The sequence below is a fragment of the Nesoenas mayeri genome, assembly GCF_963082525.1.
Source record: "Nesoenas mayeri genome assembly, chromosome: 11".
Lineage (NCBI taxonomy): Eukaryota > Metazoa > Chordata > Aves > Columbiformes > Columbidae > Nesoenas > Nesoenas mayeri.
The window spans coordinates 15,340,875-15,361,683 of NC_137563.1; the positions used below are offsets into that span (position 1 = coordinate 15,340,875).

A 20,809-nucleotide genomic window follows, 5' to 3' on the forward strand; every position below is an offset into this window, starting at 1 on the left:
GAACTTGTGTAGGCTACAAGCTTTTTTTCAGTCAGCTAATGATGACGAGATACACAGAGGGAGAAAGCAATGCGTTGGTTTTACAGTTTCTGTTCTTAAGGCAAAGAAAGATCGCTGTAAGTTTTCACATTGACTTGATGTTCTGTCTATAGACGATACAGACTTTGCAGTTAGTATGCTGCTAGCATTGTTTAAGTATAAAAATGAATTCTTCCTCCTCAACCATCCTAATAATTTCAATTTAAGCATCCCTCATTGCTTTTAATGCTTGATCTCTCCAAAGACAAAGAACCCATTAACGGTATCTTGAGAGCTGTAGATGTGCAGGCTTACACTGGGCATTGAGTTGGCATCTGAACTTTTAAATCGTTTGTGACACAGAATTGCAGGACATTTGTAGGCACTTCAGATTTCTTGGCTGAAAATGCAAAGCCGTCCATCTCATTAACTACAGTAATACAACTACTAAGTTTCTAATTAAAATCTGTTGTGCTTATAAGTAATATATTTTCTCTGCTCTGTGTGTAATGAACAGGCCTAGAAAGAATGTAGCCTACTACAGTCTTGAGGTAGATCCTACATATAAAAAGAAGAAAAATAATCACTGAAATGCTCATCTCTACAATGCTGTTCACAATATTTTTCCTAGCTGATAGTGCCACCTTAGGACCTCAACTCTGGGTATTAAGATCCATACTATTTACATTACAGCATCTTAAGAAAAAGTTGTCACTTCAGCATGGATTTGTTCATATCTGCAAAATATCTCCATGCTTAAACAGGATATCTCTAAACGAAGTATTTCTTACCACTATTGATCAATGTGTGAACCCTACGCTTCAGGGATGTTTGTGCAGAGGAGAGCCTCTGTATTGTAGTGTTTAGAACCCATTCCAAAAGCACTTGTCAAACACTAAGGTCTTCCACTGCTCGTTGGGCGGAGCTTGAGGGAGAAGAAACAGAACAGATTGAAGTTATAATGACCATGGTGTCACACCTGAGGCCACTACAGAGTTACGTGTTCAGCTATTTTTGCTGATGTACCCAGAAGTTGGGCACCACTCTAAAAACATTCAATAATTTGACTTAATCACCATCTGATTTTCAACTATGCTTTCCTGACAGGGGAAGGGGGGGAAGGAGAGGGCGGTGTTGTGTTTATCTTCTCATCCCGGTGTCCTCACCAGGCTCTTCAGCAGCGGCTTCCCGTGCCCGGGGCTGCGGGGGCAATGCCGCGGCGGGAGCTGCTCCCCAGCCGCCCCGCACACCGCGGCTCCTCAGGGGCTTGGCGGGAAGCGCTGGCCGGCCCGCCCGCCCCCGCACCTCAGCCTCAGCGCTACCTTCACCCTCACCTCAGCGCTACCTTCACCCTCACCTCAGCGCTACCTTCACCCCCACCTCAGCGCTACCTTCACCCTCACCTCACCGCTACCTTCACCCCCCCCCCTCCTGCTCACCTTCGCCCTCACCGCTTCCACGAGGCCTCCCCGGCAGGTAGTGAGCCGTTTGCCTCCACAGCTCGATTACCGCTAACCCACAACCGACACTGTTAGCCGGGAGGAGGGGGGATAATTAAAATAACATGGGGCTATTCCAGGCACTAATGGGATTAGAGGCGAAGCCAGCGAGGAGAGGGCAGCGCTGCGCGGCAGCCGGGCTGCGGCATGGCGCCCCTCTGATGGAGGGAGGGCAGAGCAGCAGCTGCGCCTCATGGGCGCGGGTGGGATACCCCAGGTAACTGGGGAGGGGAGCGGGGCGGGAGCGCCCCAATAACCGTGAGCGCGTAGAGATAGCGGGGAGGGCTTGCTTGCCCAGAGGGGAACGGGAGGAGCGGTCCCACCGGCGGCCCGGCCTGGGGGGCGAGAGGGCAGAGCGGGAGGCCGAGGCCCCGTCGAGGGCCTAGTGAGGGGAGGAGGCGGCCGCCAGGAGCCGGCCCAGGTGAGGAGGAGGCAAAACGGGGTCCGAGCGGCCTGGTCAGCGGCAGGTGCAGGGAGCGGGGGAGGTGCAGCCCCGCGGCAAGGCGGAGGCGAGTCGGGGGGAAGAAGGCGAGGTGTGGGGAGCTGAGAGAAAGGGAATGCGACAGCGGGAGGAGGAGGAGAGGAGCGCGGGCCCGGGGGAGGGCTGAGCGCGGCGGGAGGCGGAGGAGAGCGTCAGCTGGAGCGGGGAGAGCGGGAGCGCGGCGGGAGGCGGAGGAGGAGAGCGTCAGCTGGGGGCAGTGATAGAGGGAGTGCGGCAGGAGGAGGAGAGCGTGAGCCGGGGGGGCAGAGAGAGAGGGAGCGCGGCAGGAGGAGGAGGGGAAGAAGCGCGACGCAGGGACGGCAGATGCCTGGAAATAAAAATTTGATGATTGCATGCAGCGGCTGGAGAGACTCTGTCGGTGGCGGCGGCGGGGACGAGGCAGGGACAGGGGGGGCGACGGCAAAATGAAGTATCAGAAATACCTGACTGTCTTGCAGATGGCCATAGGGGTGACCGCCTCCAACAGGGGCAGTCTGATGCCCTTAAAGAGGAAGCTGTGGTGAGTAGGCACAAACGGGTACGGCGGCACTGCGGCCCGGGCCGGGCGGGGGACGCTGCGCCTGGCCGAGCGCGGGCCGCGGCGGGACGGGCGGGGCGGCGGCGTGAGGGGCGCCGGGCGGGAGCGGGCCGCGGCTCCCGGCGGGCATCTCCGCGGAGGAAAGTTCCGGGCGAATTCACCGCCAGGCGTGTGGGCAGCGCCGGGGGGCGGCGGCGGTGCCGGCGGAGCCGAGGCTGCCGAGGAGCTGGCGGTGCCGAGGAGCTGTCCGCCGCAGGACAGCCGGCCGGGCGCTCTCCGCCGCTGGAGCGCGGCTCCCGCTCGGACCCGCGCTCGGTGCTGCCGGCGGCTGTCGGCACGGCCATGGCAGCCTGAGCGGGGCGCGGGCGGCTCGGGCAGGGGCTGCCGATGCGTGACAGCCCGAGCGGTGCCTCGGGCAGCGGCTCCTCGGGCAGCGGCTCGTTCTCCCGCCGCGGGCTGTGCAGAAGGCCGGGGTCTGCATTTCCCAGCCCCTGCTTCTGCTCACAGGTGTATTTAAAAAATGGGAAAAGGGTCGTACGAGTCCAATAGGTTTAGCGAATGACAGAGGGTAGCACTGTTCGTATACGATCATTTTTATTAAAGCCTGCTTTTTCCGTGACTTGTTTCTGCTGTTCTTGTGCTTGCTGATTGTGTGCTGAACTGATTTTTCTGGATGAATCAACAATATGTTATGAAAAATGTATTGAAGTATAATGGTGTAAAGTGGGTGAGTAGGGCAACGACAAGCATATGGCACTGCAATATCCCATCGCACATGGACCTGTAAGAGCCCACTGTTCACTCGGTTGGAGCAGTGGGATATGTATCATCGTGAGGACAGATTATAAGCAGAAAACCTGTGAACTTGTGAAATCAGATTTTTCTTTGAGGAAAATACCAAGAACAAATTTCTACACTGAGAATTTCTTTTATATAAAAGGCCAAGAGTGATATTTAGGTGGTAATGGTCATATGGTTTTCTTTCACTGTACTTACATATTCCTAGTGAAGGAAAGTGAAGTGTCGCAGAAGGCATGATAGGTCATTTTATGTAAAAATAGGTAGCTCACAAGTAGAAGTATTTTCATGTCAGCAGTTGTAACATAAACAGGCCTTACACAAATTGTAGAATTTATTTTTTTTACCTTTTTCCCCCCCACACACATTGTGAGCTAGCTTAGACACTGTCAATGAAATACATCACTTGAAGAAACATAATGTGGAACTAGTAAGTTTTTTGTCATTAATTCCAAATCTTGCTGTTTCTTGCAGATAACATAATTTGGCAGATCTATTCATTCTAACTGTAATATACAAAATCAAATTAGTCTCAGACAAAAATACATTGTCATACAGATAAGTTTTATTGCTTTTAATCAAAGGTTTTTATAGTCTATTTAGTCGTTTGACTTTGATTATGTAAGTTACATAAAGTATACCGCACCTATTGTATTCCCCCCCCAAATGCTCCTGTGTGCAGCAGTGTATTTATCGTTGTGTTTCTTTTTTAAGAAGTTTAATTATGGGTAATACAATGATAATAGTTGTTTTATTTCGTGTTTCCTGTGTCTCCTTGGAAATGTTTTCTTTGCTGCCACGTTAAAATGAAGCTGTCTATATTTGTGTACCTTAAAAGTATGTTTGAAAGGACCCGATTCAACTCGTACTTTGTCTTCAGTTGTAGTTAGAACGGCTCTATGTTGCCTAGTTTTATGGCAAGGTTCTGTGCTTTCTGAGTTATAGCAAAACAATATAGTGAATCCCCACTAATACGTACTATAAGCATTGCATTTCATAGCATTTGTAATTTGACATTGTGCTGCTGCAATGCTGTGAGAAGATTTAGTTGACTGAAAGTGTTAAGGCAAATAAGATGGTTTTCTTTCTAATTACTTCAGCATTTGAAAGCTTGTCTCTGGGATGTTCTTTTTACTAAGTGACATGATACTATGTAGTCACACTTTCTTGAGAACTTTAATAGCATTAGGCATTATCTGTATGGATAGAATTTATGCTAATGGATGAAATACTATTTTCTGATGCCTTTAGAGAAATGCTTGAGGATACTTTGTCATGTTAGTTTTTCCTTATTCATGCGTAGTCTGTATCAAATAATGCATTAAGAAAATGTGAATATTAGAAGAGTATGTTACTATTACTAAAATCAATGCAATATTAGTGTATATTTCCAACACAAAAAAAGTGTATTCAAGTATCACTGAAAATCTCAAAAATACCTAAAGAAAATGCATAAATCAAGTTGGTTTATAATCAGAGGATGCTTTTTCATCTCTTCTTATTTACTTATTTTTAAAGACTTGCAACATTCTGTTTAATCAGATTCGTAAACTCTTTGTGTTAGTATGTTTTGTAAGAGGAAGCAAAGACATAATTTAATAAAAAAGGGTTAAAATACTCATCTTTTTGTTGGTGGAGATAATCCACCTGAATCCTACTGAAAGAAAATGAAAAAGGTAACAGCAATGTTTTATTTCTTTATAGAGCATCTGTCACTCCAGTTTTCTCCCACTTCCCCCCCAACATGTAGGTCCTGTTCTGTGATGAATGAAAGTGGAGTTGCAAATGAAAACAAAAAAGATGGACACCGATGTCTCATGCTGAGTTAAGAATAAATGGTTATAAACAAGCTGAGAATAAACCAGGCAATTGAACAAACAGAAGGAAGCTGTGCCACAGGTTGGCAGTGGGAAGTGCTGGAGCCAGAAACTGGCTTGTGTTTGATGTGGAGCTTGATTGGTTTATGGTGAGGTTAACTTGGGGCAGTAGAGTTTTGGACTTGGTGATGGAGGAAGTTGCTAGAGTGTCCGACTGCTGATTCAGACCCTTTCCTGTGTTTGTGTGGCATTGTAATCTAATATGTAGGAACCTGATGAGTAGGATGTTTTTAATCGTCTTGCTGGGGAGACAATATTTGGATACAAAACCCACCATCATAATGCCACTAGTACAGGTAGAGTGCAGTAGGGACTAATATTTGTTAAGGTGCCCAAGAAAAACTAGCTACTGACCTGGGAACACCTTAAACAGTAAATTGGCATAAATATTTACCAAAATTCCAATATGTGCACCCTGAATGCTTTTACAATAGGGAAATGCTAAATCACATTATTAAGGGGGAATGCACCAGTAGACCACAATTTCTTGTCACACTTAATATTATGTTTCTCTGTTGCAAGGAGAAGGAGTAGGCAAAGAAACAACAACAACAACAAAAGGACCAGGATATCCTAGCAACTCTAATAATTCTTCTCGCTAATAGTCCCTTCTGTTTCTTACAGCATTTGTCTCTACTTTGAAAGGCTCCCCCTGTGCTCCCCTTGGTGCAAGGCAGTGCAGAGTCATGAAATAACCCAAACAGCTCATTTAGTGCTGAGTTCCCATTGTGAAGAATATTATGGAAATGGCTGAGGCCATTCCATATTTGCGTTTCCCGCATCATTTAAGAATGATTGGTAGTTTTCTGAGGCCATCTAGGTTACAGAATGCAGATGCAATGCACTGCAGAACTTGAATTTTGACAGGATCAAATTCTCTGGGTTGGTGCTGTTGTTAAAACAATGTGTGATATAGAAGCCTGGGTATTAAATTATAGCTTTGTGTAATATATTGCACAGACACATTTATTTCCAAGCAGAGGAGTAAACATATTTGAAATTGGCGAGGAATAACCAGCATATGTGGAACTAAGCACTGATCTAAAAGCTTTGTTACCTCAGTCTTTGTGTTCAGATTGGGGCTTGGGTGTAGAAGACAAGGCTTATAATGAAGGATGCCTGTTTTATCATTAGGACCGATCCCAGGGAGAAAACTGCTATTGTTTGTTCATGCTCGAAGTATAGTCATATTTAGAATAATCAAATAATGGAAAATGTCACTGTAGGAGAAAGAAAGCATCAAAGATGGAACCTCTTGGGTCTCTCTGCAGAACTGTGTGGAAAAATACAGATCACCAGCATGGATAGTTTAAATTTCTGATTACTAGTTCCCGTTAATATTTGTTTGAAATGGGGATAACAGTTTCTATTGAGCCCATTGTAAGTATTTATTCATGTTGCAAATTATTTTTTCCTGATGAAGTCAGAATACTGTGCTTAGAACTGAAGATACTTGCAGAGGTACACAAGAATTTTGCATAACAGCTGGCTGCTCGGTGTTACTAGTCATTGGTTCAGATTTGCCCTTTTTCAAACAAATATTGAGCGAATGTAAGTGTTAGGTCTTCCAGTCTGATCTGTGGGAGTAAGCTTCAGCTTTTCCACCCTTGTGTTGAGCCAGAAGGCATACTGGTGACATTCAGCTGATGTTCTTCACTTTGTGTAGTATTAAAGAAGCCTGTCTTCTAGTGGGAGGATGTATAATTATGGAAATTTAATGTATCTCTCAACTGAGATCTGCATAACTACTAGAGGCAGAAGTTTCAAAGAAGTTTGACTTACATGTTGTGAAACAATTTATAATAATAATTTGCTAGAAGTACCTAAATATTGTTTTTTTTATAAGGTAGGAAGACAACTTGCAGTATATGAAATGTCTAATAATTATGTCCCTATTGTAGATCTTATTGAGGCTATATACTTGTCAAAAACTTGTCCTCTCTGCATTAACTCTAGCATTAATACTACACTTGTAAAGTAAATACAGAAAATGTCATTTCAAGACTTGGTTTTTTTAAGTTTTCTGTTATCCTGTATAATTTTTTTCAGAACTCTAATCACTAGACAAGAAGAAAATTTTTTAAGTTCTTAAAAGATGACCAATCTAACCAGTCTGTCTAGAAAATAATGTTGCATTAGTTTAGTCATTTCACACAAAATTTAACTACAAAAAACTCGTCAGGTAATATTGAAGGTTGTTAGTAATTATTTGTGAGTAGAATATAAATACAGTTTTTATTAATAGAAAACTGTTATATACATTCCATCTGATTATGATATGTGTATTAAGTTGATAGCCCTTGATGTGGTTTTGCACCTTGAAGTCACTGTTGCATAGTATTTTGTTAGGCTACCATGTTCGTCAGTGGAATACAGATATTGGAAGTTTAAGGTTTTAGCTTATTTTACAAACCAGAGAAATAATTTAGAGTCACAGTTATGTAATGTGATATATGATCAGGAACCAGTCAAGGTCAATGAAACCATTGTAAGAATTGTGGATGATAAGGGCTCCGGGTGGGATTTACAAAATGGTTCAATTTTACTTGACTAAAATTTCCAAAAGTTAATGAATTGGAGTACCTTAATTTAGGATTCCCGTGATGAGTTCCCTTAGAAAGGTGTTATGTTTCTAGAATATTAAACAAATTATTTGAACAGAAACAGCACATTTCAAACAAGGCATTTGGAATTCTTCACTCCCTCTGAAGACCTTGATGCTATATTCTACTTTTTAAAGCTCTAGACTGCCTTGAACACATAATTCATAGGTTTTGATTCAGGAGTACTTGTCTTGAAGTAGTTGATGCGGTACAGACATTTTAAAAGGGCTCTTACAAATCTTTCTGCTTTAACCTGTGGTAATTCCTCTGCATGTACTGCAGCCAGTGACTTAGCAATTCACTTATTAATCTTCTATTAAGCAATAGAAATAAAAGATGAAAGAAGGAGAGAATCAGATGTAGTAAATTTCATGAATAATTGATTTATTTAAACTTGAGGTTCAGATGCCAGAACCACAGAATATTGCATCATAATTTCAGTATTCGTTTAGAAAGAGTAAACTCTCTTTCTTTGATTACAATGAAAGTGTTGAGAACACAAAGCGAGATTCAAAAGTAAAAAGGATTTTAAAAAGCTGTTTTTGAGGTTTTTGAATAATTTAGTTTCAAGTCAAACTCAAAGACTTAGAGCCTTGTCTTAAGAATTTGGACTCACTGAAGCTGATGCTCATGGTTATCTTGCAACTTTTGAGTTGTATTACTTGTGGAAGCTTCTAGTACTTGAAGGAGCTCCTGTTGCAGGACCAGGGGAGTGGCACTGGAGATGGATTCTGGAGAGTTGCATTGCTGCATCCAGCATTCTGAGAAAATGAGGTGAAATAGAGCCAAGTCTGTCTCAATCTGTTATTGCTCCTCTTTGCTAAAACTGTAGGAGTAGCAGAGGCACTGGAGAAGCTGACATTTAATGTCTTTGCACTGGTCCCGGAGTTTCCTCATTCACCAGAGAGTCAAAACGCCATGATTCTGTAAATACGGACATTGTGTCTCATATCAGTCCTTTGGGGCACAATACAGTGCAAAGCTTCCAGATTGCCAGTAATGATATTGGTTGGATTTTTCTTTGGTTGGTTAAATACTACTTTTTTTTCTTTTAAAGACACCTGGAAATTAATGATTTTATATAGGATTGAAGGGAATCTTTAAATTGTGATATTTCTTCCCATAAAATAATATTTTCAAAGTTAAATGTGATTTTAAAAGCATTTTTCTGAATCTCAGAAGCTAACAATTAATAGCATAATTTATTCTCTAGCAGAATTAAATGACAGATGGATTCCAGGGGCAGCAAATTCACTTTTTCCAGTAGCTTTGAAGAGTGGAGCTCGCAAGTGGAAGGGCCTTCAAAACACATCATTAGTGTAGTTCTTTGGTAAAACTGCGTAACTTTGATTTGCCTGTTATTTTTACTTGTTTTTATTTTACATAAGGTTTTTCTTATTTTTTTAATAAGGCTTCTCAGTATCTGAAAACATTAGAACACTTGCAGCTTAAAGAAATGCATGTTTATAGGTGAGGCCCTGGAATAAGTGGTTTGAAATATAGTTCAAGATTTCAAAAAGCCAAATGCAGCTTACAGCTGTTTAAAAGAATTGCTCTTAAGCATAAGGAAGAAGTGTAATTGTTGTTAAGCATAAGGAAAAAGTGTAATGTACCAAGCACTTTATTTGCCCGAGGTGCATGTGAAGATTTCTTGACCCCAGTGATAAGTAATGAAATCCACAGCCCTCGGAGATTTTCTGGATAGAGAATAAATATAGAGCTCTGACTGTACTGAAGGAATCGATCTCTCTGGGGGCTCCAGCGTCTGCACTTGACGTGGCCTCGGCATATGTACAGTTACGGGCATTTGGATTAACTTCTTCAGATGTTTGGAGAGCTCGATAACAGAAGATACATTCCTACAACAGAAATGTACCATCACCGTGAACGTCACTCTCTGTTTGGGGAACAAGAGTTGAGACCGAGCAATTGTCTGTCTTTGGAAATTTGTCCTGGTAATTCTTTCAGACATTTTAGCAGGGAATCTGTTGCAATTTTGCAGTTTCTGTTCTGTGAACAAATATATTACTGTAGTCACCAAGCATATTTCTCAGAATTTAATCCATATAATAATTATATAAAAAAATCTGGTGCAGTTTCAGCAGGAAGATTATAATGTAATTAAAATGTCTGACTATTATAGCTATGTTTTCAGTTAGAAATTTTTATTTATCTTTGCAGTAAAAAGTTGACAGAACATTAACTCCAGGGGGAAAAAAAAACATCTAAAACAAATTACTATATTATGAAGAGAACTTAGAGTAAGGTGTTCGTGTGTGTATGTGTACATGCGTAAAAACCAAAAACTGTCATCTGAAAACAATATATTGACTTGGTAATCCCAGTAATTCAGCAAAAAAAAATGAAGGGCTTTATATTTTTATTAAATGATTAAAAGATTTCAGAAGATCTGATTTCGTTTTCAAGTTTGGTTATTCCAGCGTTCTTTTCTTCCTACCCTCTTATGAACGTGCATGTAGACCTTTCATCCTGCCCGTGAAGTTGTGTAGACCAAGCAGTCTCGCTATTCAAACAAGTGTATTTAACCTGTGATTATTGTATTGTGTAATTTGTATTTTGTATTTCGAGCGTTAATGTAGCCCACTTTATGCAATGTCCTTTTTTGGTGATGCGTATGTGTAAGACACCTCCACGTTTCTTTTTTGTACATACCAAAGCTATTAATTATAAGTAAAAGAACCTAAAACATGTACTTAGATATTTGTCATGAGGAATCTTCATGGTTACAGAAAAAAACACTGAATGGCTGTCCAAAGTCTTGGAAACTGCAAAAAAGATATGTAGTATTTCTCATGAAAGCTGTTTTTTGAGGTCTCTTGTGACTGCAGTTGAGAACTATACAAAACAAGTGTAAACCTGCACCTTAAGATTTTTATGTTTTTAGGTGATTATTGGTGAGCGTATTTGCTGGAATGCAGTTTTCTTTTTTCTAATGTGGTGTCAGACTGACTAGAGGCTATTTTGCATTTAAAATACTGACTTCACCAACCTAAATGCATTTGGTTAATTGTTAACTGCACTTCTGCTCATTAGCACCTTCCAGTGAGGTCCTTGAAATACGGATTGCTAACTCAAAATTTTAGTTATGGACTTCGCTTAGGACCATGTGTAGACTGCAATGTGATGAAATACTTCATAAAGCATGGTTCTGCAATAGATTACCCCTATAACTTTAACGGATCCTATTAATTTCATTGTTGTTCTTCATTCTTAATTGCTGGAATAGCTGAAGTACTGTTAGCACTCAAACTGGAAAAGGTCAGAAGCCAAATAGTGCCAAGCTCCTACTGATTTAACTGACGCCCATCAACATGTATCACAGGATTCGGTTTTTCACTGAATTAAAAGAGAAAAATATTCCTTTTAATTTTTTTAGATGTTATCTGTATTTTTCTGTAATGTATTTTTTTTTTTCCCCGATACTTCTCACTTTCATACCAAAATGATGACTACTATATGTTTTTTGGCTAAGTCTGCACACAGTGGTGGAATTGATGAGAGCTACATTTCTGCACACTTCTGTGGTGTTATTTTGGCACTTATTGATTGAAAACTAAAGCTTGGAGTGGCGTTCCTTCTTTGTGTAGCCTGGCAGTGTTTTTTTCTTTTGTAATTTTTTTTTTAATATATATTTTAAGCAAATGTATTCAGTAAAAGTATGTGTTCTTTGTCTAATATGTGACTCTTTGTTTGGCAGGGTAACTCCATCTTCTGAAAGTCCCAATGGTGCTACCTGTAGTGTAAGTCAGGGAAAGCCCTCTTTAAGAAGAATAAAAGGGAGAATACACAGAAGCAAAAGTCTCGATAGCATTGATTTCTGTGAATTCACTGTAAGTACCATATCTTTTACCTTTATCATATATGAAGTTATGAGAATCTTGCTAATAAAGCAGTTGTCCCTCTTGCATTGGATTTGTCTATTTGTCAGAATTAGAAAAGGTATTGTACTTAATGATGTTGTAATTGTAGTTCTACACTGCCAGATGTCAAGAACAGTGATGTTGCTTGTGTAATTAGTGATGCATAACTATGCTTTTCTTCTTCCGCAACCATTAGATATAAATTCTGATGTCAGGTTTTAATATTGCTGCCTGCATAAAATGAAATCAATTGGAGTAAATATGAAAAATGAAATATGTTTTCGAATTCTGTTTTTATATTTAGATTTTGGAAGTTGCATTTAAAACAAAATAGATTATTCTTTACAAAAGCAACAAAATTATTTTAGTTGTATATGGCTACAATAGAGTGCTAGAAAAAGAAAGAATTGATCCTAAAAGATGTATGTGCTTATAGCACCTAAAAGCTGGTATCACTGATGATATCTGACTACAGTTAAGCCTTACAAGTATATACTTATTTTCTTCTCTTTGGTTGTGGTGTAGGTATGTTTGTCTTATCGTTTCAGCAAATTAAATGTAATAATGGTTTCAGATAATTTGTATAGGTGATGGCTTAGGGATTTAGCTGAATTGAGAGAGCAGACTGGAATAGTTTTTACACAACTTTTAATTGAGGAGGAGTTGTTTGCATTCAAATAATGGAAGAAAAGAAATTGTTGACATGCCACATGGGAGTACATTTCCTGCTATTTACACTGTTTACAAAATATTAGAGTTAGTCCTAGACACAATATGTTTCCAAAAATTCTTTAATTAAAAAAGCATTAAAAGCTACACCTCTTGAATAATTGGAGGGAATTTGGCCCAAACAAATTATATTCTGATAAATTAATATCATGTAGTTTTAAAATACTAAAATAATGTCAAAGACTATGTTAAATTATAAACTGGTTATTAAATATGAGGCTAAAAGAGGTAGATCGGAAATACGTGTCTTTAAAATGTACAAATCAATAGTGACATGGAGGTATTGTCTGGCTTTACATGGTAATATCAGCAATATAACTGAAATGTTCGGATGAAATTTGGGGAAACATCTTCATCTCAAGCAAAACTGTTGTTTGAATGTGTTGCGTCACTTGGTGTGATGTTTTTTTACAGGTGATGCTAGTAGCATAATTGGTACTTTTTCCCTCAGGACTGTTTTATTTCTGAGTACCAAGTCTTGTAGTGCTGCCTTTGTGACAAAGAGCTTGGTGTTTGCTGTTGAGGGAGAGGATGGAACCAGCAGCCAGGGTTTGGGGTTGGTGTCAGTGTGTGGTGTCGGGGGGCTCTGGCCGGGTCCCGCAGCCCGAGCCCTGTGCAGGAGCTGCTGCTGGGTCGGTGCTGGCGGCAGCTCGCGCTGCCTCCCGTAAAGCTGGTTTTGGTGTGTCTGTGCAAATGTTGTCACAGCAGTGATCGTAGTGTGATTGCTACCTTACTGAAGGTTAGCAATTCCCTTAGGGAATGAGACTACTGAAACGATGATTTTAGCTTGTGCTATATGGGTCTTCATCTGTGTGGTCCTATTAAGAAGTTTTCTCTACTCTTGGGGCCTTCAAAGAAAAAGCGATTATAACCAACAGTAAAAAGAGTATCTTGAATGCCGTAGAACCTTTGCAAAGAGATTTAAGACAGATAATAATGGAGCATGTCTGTATCTGTAGCATACAAACGTATAGAGCATGTATATGTATAAATTCACACATTAATAGCTCAGTATTGATATTTAGGATCAGAAAAGGAATGTCACTTTTTATTCTGAGGAGTCATGTTGAAGGATGAGATGAGGTTAAATAGCTGAAGCACACAAACCAGAGTTACATATATGGATTTTCTTGCTGCTACATCATTTAGAATTAGACTGAAATATTTCTTGGTATTGTGAAATGATACTTTTTATTGTTTTAAAATAGTGATTAAAAATAAATCTAAAGAAATAATTGAGGAAATTAGTATGCCTAAATCTTTCCAGAGTGCTTCTAGAACTGAATGTTTTTCACGTTAAGCACCTTTCTGGTAAGGAAGTTCAGGCACTGGCGGATAGAATTAAATTGAAACGGAAAGATTTAATAGAAGTGAGAAATTCTTTTACACAATGAAGGAAAAGAGCTTTTTAAAACTTCCTCTATACAACTGTTTTATGCTGTAGTATATCCATTTTGTGCACAACTAAGATGAAAAGTTTCATATTTAAAATGTGGATAACTTATGCGCTGACAAACTCGACGTAATTTCAGCATCCGGTAAACTGTTGGTTATCTTAATCATGTAATGAGACTGACATCCATTAATAATTCTGAATGTTAGTGGTTTTCGCTTTAAAAAAAGTAATGCCTACTTGCACCTCAAACTGATAGTTTTTGTAAACCTTTTGTTCCCTATCACTAAGCAAATTCTTCCTGAGGACAAATCCTAATAGCAGAAAGACTCAAAAGATGAGCTATGCTTTCTTTTCTCCAAGTGTAAAGAAATGTGTCTTGGGTGGGAAAGTTCTGGATTTCTATGCAATATACACATATAAAAATTAGATATGTGAAAATACTGTATTTACTACTTTGCTGTGACTTCAGCTATGGTAGGGGGTAAATTGTGCAAACCGCATTAAGCCGGGAGGCTCATTAAAAATAGGGTTTTTTTTGACAAGGAAGGGGATAACCAGTGAAGAGCCTACTGCACGCATGGCATTTCAGCAAGGCAGAGTGACGCAGGGGGACTCCCGGTGCCTGCAGAGGGTTGTCTGAGATGAGATGATCCTGACAAGTTTCTTGTTTACCACAGTTAAAAAAATCTGAAGCTTGTGATTTTGGTGGCTTTTAGTTATACCTGTGGCTCTTAATACGGATTATATACCTAAGAATGCTAGAGAGATCTTTGCCTATAAAACCTCGCTAGTGTGTGGGCTGCCGCTGCCATATTGCAAACCTGGGGTGCTTGTGAGGGACTGTCAAAGCGCAGGACTCCTGGTTTGTTTTTCTTTTTTTTTCTTATTTTTTTGCAGTGCGTACCTGTGTTGCTCTCCCATAGCTGGCTCACACCATAGTATCCTTAACATCCCGTTAGGTGGTGTAAATTCTCCCTGATAACAGATGGTGGAAGTCTGAAATATTGCTGACGAAATCTGGGTTTTATTTCTTGGTGATACCTCTGCTGTTTTAAGTGGATGATACTGGGGTTTGTCATAGTGGTGCCTTTTGTTACCATTTTGCTAAGCTGGCAAGCGAGAAGATAAAGCAGTAAAATAATGTTAAGCCACAGTGTGATATTACAGCAGCTCCCTTAAAATGTGTATCCACCTTCAGCTTCTTGCATCCTTTTTCTTTCTTGTCTCCAGGTATTAGTGCTATCACTTAGTCAGATTAGGACTTGTTCCTACAAACTGGGTTTACTGCTCTTGGTTATTTAAGGAGAATCATCATGCTATGCTTCCCTAGATATTAGCCCTTGAAATACTCCACTTTAGTGGTATATATTAATAATATCTGTATTTTTTATTGAATATTGGTAAATGGTTATCCACAACCCAGAAATGTTGCAGAACTTCTACTCCACATTTCAGAAAACTTAGGAGAAAAGAGAAAGAATAGGATTATCAGCTCTCGGAGAAAGATGTGGAATATGTACTACCTTGTAGAATGAGCTTGTCATACTAATGTTGATTACATCCTTATTTTAATGTTTCTTACCCTGAAACAAACTGTGGCTTTGCACAAGTTACCCTGTAGAGGGGTAGCACTTGTGAGTCCAATTCATTGACGAGGGTTTTGTTGCATTAGGCACTGTGCAAACACAAAGCGTTTACTCTTGAGAACTTTACAATCTATTTATAACAATAGGTAAGGTGTGACTAACCTTTGATTCTTTAGCTGCATATGGTTCTCAAGCTGTTCAAGTGCTGCACCGGTGCTAGGGCTCCTGAAGGTCATGTTGGGATGCAGGGGCGTTTTGGTACTGCCCTGTGTGATGGAGGATTGGGGCTGCTGGGGAATTGTCCTCGTTTGTGTGTAAACTGCGTTGGGGTCTGTATGACAGCTCGGAGATGCGGGAGTGGCTCTTGTGGTTGCAGACGGGATGACAGATTTTGTATGGGGTTCATGGCATTGCTAACGTTGACCACCACTACAACACGCAGATGCAGAGAAAATGTTCCCTTCTTTCCCTGCGAGACAGTGATGGTGTTTTGTGGAAATGACAGAAAGGGAGACTTGGAAAGCATTTATAAGGAGCTCATCTCATTAACTTCAATGGAGATAGAATGGCGAAGATATCTTGTTTTTAATTTTCAGTATTTTATTTCTTTGATTTGACTTGAGAAATTACTAAAATCAGCGTCTTGAAAACTATGTTTAAAGGAATATGGACATAACACTTTCCTGCTAAAACCAGCCCTTGTGGATGCAGGAGCTGTCCTTGGAAACCAGAGCACTGCAGTTATTTACAATATGGACAAGTCTGGTTCTGCATGTTTTCTGGAGGCAGCTGGTGCTGTCGCGTACTTCCTCTCGCATCAGGGTGGAATTCCAAGGAATAATTTAGCAAAATGCTATAGAAATGCTGGGTCTTTTGCCTCCTCCTCTCCCCCTCCGCCCCCCCCCTTTTCTTTTCTGGTCTTACCTTTTTCAGATGCATTATTTTCTCTTTCCTCACTGTGTACTGACAAAGAAGCGAATTTGGCTAGAATCGCTGTGCACTACTGCTTTAGAGGTCAGTGGATGCCAACATACAAAGTAGAGAAGTAACACAGTAGGGTAGCAGATTACCCAAAAGAGGAGAAAAGAGAGATAACTAAGTACAAAGGGCAGCTTGAATAAAGCACTGTGGAATGCACGACAAAATGGAAGAGGCAACAAAGGAAGAGATAATCAGAAAGTGAGAATTAGTTAATGCGTGATTGCCTTTTTTGAGATAGAGGATGCACATGTTTACCTATAACATAAATTTTTAGTTCACTGTAGTAAGCATTATGCCATTGAATGGGTGTGATATCTTCCATGCTTTCTCACAGAGATGTAGAAACTTTGCATTTCTCTCTGTGCTTGCCTGCTCTCATTAGCAGGAGGGAGTGATTGACCTCGGATGCTCTCTGTGGGATACGTGTGTGCCCGGCATGCTCTGGGTGCAAGGAGCTGCGTGTGCACCAGGGTGCTCGCAGGGCAGCTCTGAGCGTACGGTATTTTGCTGTGGCTGTTAATACTATGAGTTTCACCTGCTTTATGATTTGAAATGAAGTTTTAAGACTGTTCAGAGGCTTTACTGGTGAACTTTCATGGATGTCTGTGATGATACCCTTATTTCACTTCCCCAGTCTCTTTGGTAGATTTTTAAAGCATACGGCAGGCTGAAGAATCAATTTGTTGTTTGAAATGTCCTTACCAGTACGTTGGGTGATTGTTGCTGTGATTAACCTCGCTCCCCCCAGTGAAAAAATGTAGTGATCAAAACAAGATCCTGTACCGTACTGCTTAACTACTCTGTAGAGCATGTTGCTGAGCAAGGCGATCTAGTCCCTGTTAAAGAGCATGGATTTATTACAGTTTCTATCTTATTTAGTCTAATACAAACTCATCTTCCCTTCGAACCATCTTACAGTATCTACCACCTCAGAAGCCATTTATTCTATAGTTTGTTGTTTTGTTTTTTTAATAAAATTGTTATGATTTTCTATTTTCATTTGTCTTAATTTTTCCTGCTGAATGTTTTAACTTGAATGTGTCTGTAAAAACTAGTAAAATGATAAATGAATAATAACACTAATTATGTCTATCAGAGCTATTTCGTAGGATGGAGATGTAAGAACACTGACAATCTTTAAAAAGTCCTGCAGGTAGTTTGATCATCTCTGTAGATGTGGAAGGAAGAATTCATTAGCACAGCTGGAGTCTTGTGGATGCCCTTAATTTGTTACTGTTCAGAGAAGTGTGGTTGTTATGCAGCTGTTGCTGAGAATTAGATCCTCTCTAGTAGCTTAGACTTGCTTCACAATGTTGTTGTTGGACTGTGACTCATTTATTCTGATAATAATTTCATCTATTGATGGATATATGAACGCAGCTCTGACCTTACACAGTAAAGCCAGTTTTGGCCATTTTTTTAACCTCAGATAGTTTAGATGATTTTAAAAAAATGGATTTATTTAACTGATTAAGACATTTTACAGGTAATGAAATGGAAGTACTTTACATCTTTTTTTTGTATGTTATTGGTTGAGTACACAGAAAACAATGCACAAGAATACATATTACTGGTTTGAACATATGTAATTAATATTTATAAATACAGATAAAAAAATTTTAATTGGAACAACTTTTAAAATTTAAAACTGATGGAAAGAGAAAAGAGTATTAATATATTTTCAGTGTTGTTTATTCTGTTATTTTCGTTTTCATTTGAAAGCAAATCCAAAGTTTTATGTAAGAACTATTCTAAATGTCGAGGCAAATTATGAAGTCTCAAGCATAATACTAGGTGAAGCTTATACAGCCTTAAGATTAACCTAAGGATGTTAACCGTAAATGAACAAGTAATTTAATTTGCTAAATTCTGAATTGTGATTGACCTTGATTTGTGTTTCTGAATTGATTCAGACTGATTGATTTATCTTTCTGAATAAATTCAGCACTCCAGTTTCAATCTACCAAGGACATTAACTCCATAACAATCATTATACTAGTGACAGGGCTTACATTTAATTTCAATTAGAGGTATTTTTTAGTGAGTAAATTTTTTTAATGTTAATTTTCTTTAGTCTCAGAATGGTGTTATGAATTGGCGCAGATGGAGCTGTACTGGCATTTGTTAGAGCAATACCTGGTTGATTACCTCAACACCATCATACTTGGTGTATGATAGTGACTTGTCAGGTCTCATTTCTGAAGAAAATGTCGAAAGATATGTAGGCCATCATGTAGTTTGTCTTTAAATTATATAATATCAGATCTCTGTGTGGCTGTATAGAAACCTTGTGTAGTGTATTCAGTCCCACTATTACCTTGCACATGCAGTTGCGTCCGGTGAACTGGAGCCCTGAGCAGGATGAAGGTCCAGTTGTTTGTCCTTCAACGAGCCCAAGGGTCCAGGGCGGCCGGGAGGTGACAGAGTGACACTGCCTCTGCTTTTCAGGGAGCTCTGAGAGCTCCCTCGAGTGTCTTAATTTCCGAACTGAAGTCTGTATGTATCCACATGATGATTAACATATTAAAGTAATTTGGTGGGATGACTCAGGGAAAAAAATAACACTCATATAAGTATAAGCTTCTTTAGGTAAATGCTAATCTAGTTTACTTTTCCTGAAAATCAAGGTTTCTTGTTTTAGGTTAGATACTTTGACATCTTGTTAGGTGTTACATATTTATGTAGTAAATAATTGTGTCTGTCCAAAAGAATTTTATGTGAGTGAATCTAAACTGGTTTTGAGTTCAAGTGCATTTGTCTTTCATGCCAGAAACTCTTCAATGATTTATTTCTAGAGCAGAAGTTAAGATTATATTGCTCAATCTATTTTCCTGTTTTTGATAGATTTTATTCGTTTGACCTTTCTCCACTGCTGTGCTCAAAGAAAGGCAGACTGGGCTGGTTATGTATGAGGAAACAAAGACTGCAACAATTTCTGTTGCAGACTCTCAGCCTTGTGCTTAAAAATAGCAAATAACAGGAATGTCAGTATGAATGGCTTTTCAAATATATCACTAGAATGTATACACTGAGAATTCCAGTAGCATGTCTGGTTTAATATCTTTATTAGGTTGTTGGGTTTTTTTGAGATTGGGTTTTTTTTTGGCCTTACCAGAACTGCTTCCCCTTGGAAACTGGAATTTGTGAGTGGTTAATTCTAAACGTCTCTACAATTTGGTTTTTATTTTATTTTTTAAAAAATATGTCATTTTTATTTGCAAAAGTTGCTTGGAATTTTCTGTCATGAAATACGTGTCTGCATGTGGGCACCATTGGTAAGTCCGCAAAGATATAATAATTTAATGGAAGTAATAATGACACTATAATGCAAGTGCTGGTGGCGTTAGCACGCAGCCTTTGGTGGGAGCAGAAGTTTTTCTTGCTACTTTTTCCACTAAAAAAATGGAAATGTTTCCTGTGACCTTCATGCACTTAGTGTCTGCTCTTGTCTCAGAAACAGGATCCTTTACTCTGTGCCTGGCAATACTGCAGTAACCCTTCTGGTTAAAGATTGGAGTATTAGTATTCCACACGCACTTAAAACTTGTTTGTGCACTGAAATGAACAGAATAATATTATTTTCCTGAAATATGGGAATTGATCTGCATGAAAAATCAGAGTCTCTTCACACCTTATGCACAAATACAATAGCCATAGTTATAATTAGGGTCTTCAGGTTTTCAAGTGTTTTTAGGCAACACACCTTTAACTAAGTGGGATTCTCTTGCAGTACCCCACTGTTGGTATTCTCACCAAGCAGCTTTTCAATCAGACAGTTCAGCTTGGTATGGAGATACTTTTGGAGTTTTCCAGAGGAGCAGGTACAGATTTATTTGGAAATGATGCAGACAGCATGTCTGGAAAAGTTGCAGTCTTACTCGGTTTTGTTTTGATAAGCCCAAAGACACACTTTGCAAATATTTAAGGAGAAGCTGACAGGCAAGCTGGGCAAGACCTTGAGATACATTTGGCCTTATCATAAGGTCTTTAAAATTATTTTTTTTCTTAAGTTATGATGGAAGAAATATTAATCAAAGTATTCCATAACCGTAACTTAGATATTCCAGTCAGAATTGATACCAAAAACTCCTAAAGTGGCTATTTCACAGCACTGGGTTGTATTTCTTTCTTTACTCTTTGAAGAAGGTCTTTTTAATTACACAGAGATACGAGAAGATAGTGTGAGTTCCTGAACAGCTGCGGAATACCTCTGTTTAAACTCAGCCATGCTCAAGGTTATCTGCCACTATCCAGATGCTGTTGTGCATATCTGTCTATATAAATTATATAAAAATATAAATACACGTCTTATATAGACACACACATGCATGCACATTGAATTTAGTATACAAAATCTTACTGGTTAAGGTCACTTTTTGTTAGCATAAGTTTTAGAGTTTTGTTGACTAAACTCTGCCTGTC

The 20,809-nt window shown here is 39.6% G+C and overlaps 1 protein-coding gene across 2 annotated transcripts in view; it reads left to right on the forward strand.

Annotated features, from left to right (window-relative positions):
• Window positions 1–2,351: 2,351 nt before the first annotated feature.
• The window catches only part of TJP1 (tight junction protein 1), a gene marked incomplete at both ends in the record, with an annotated part of 154,091 nt that continues 135,633 nt past the window's right edge, over window positions 2,352–20,809 (forward strand). For both annotated transcript variants that reach the window (XM_080350892.1, XM_080350893.1), the window contains 2 exons: window positions 2,352–2,518; window positions 11,533–11,665. In XM_080350892.1, coding sequence (XP_080207018.1) covers window positions 2,352–2,518; window positions 11,533–11,665 — 300 coding nt within the window. The remainder of the gene's footprint in view (window positions 2,519–11,532; window positions 11,666–20,809) is intronic.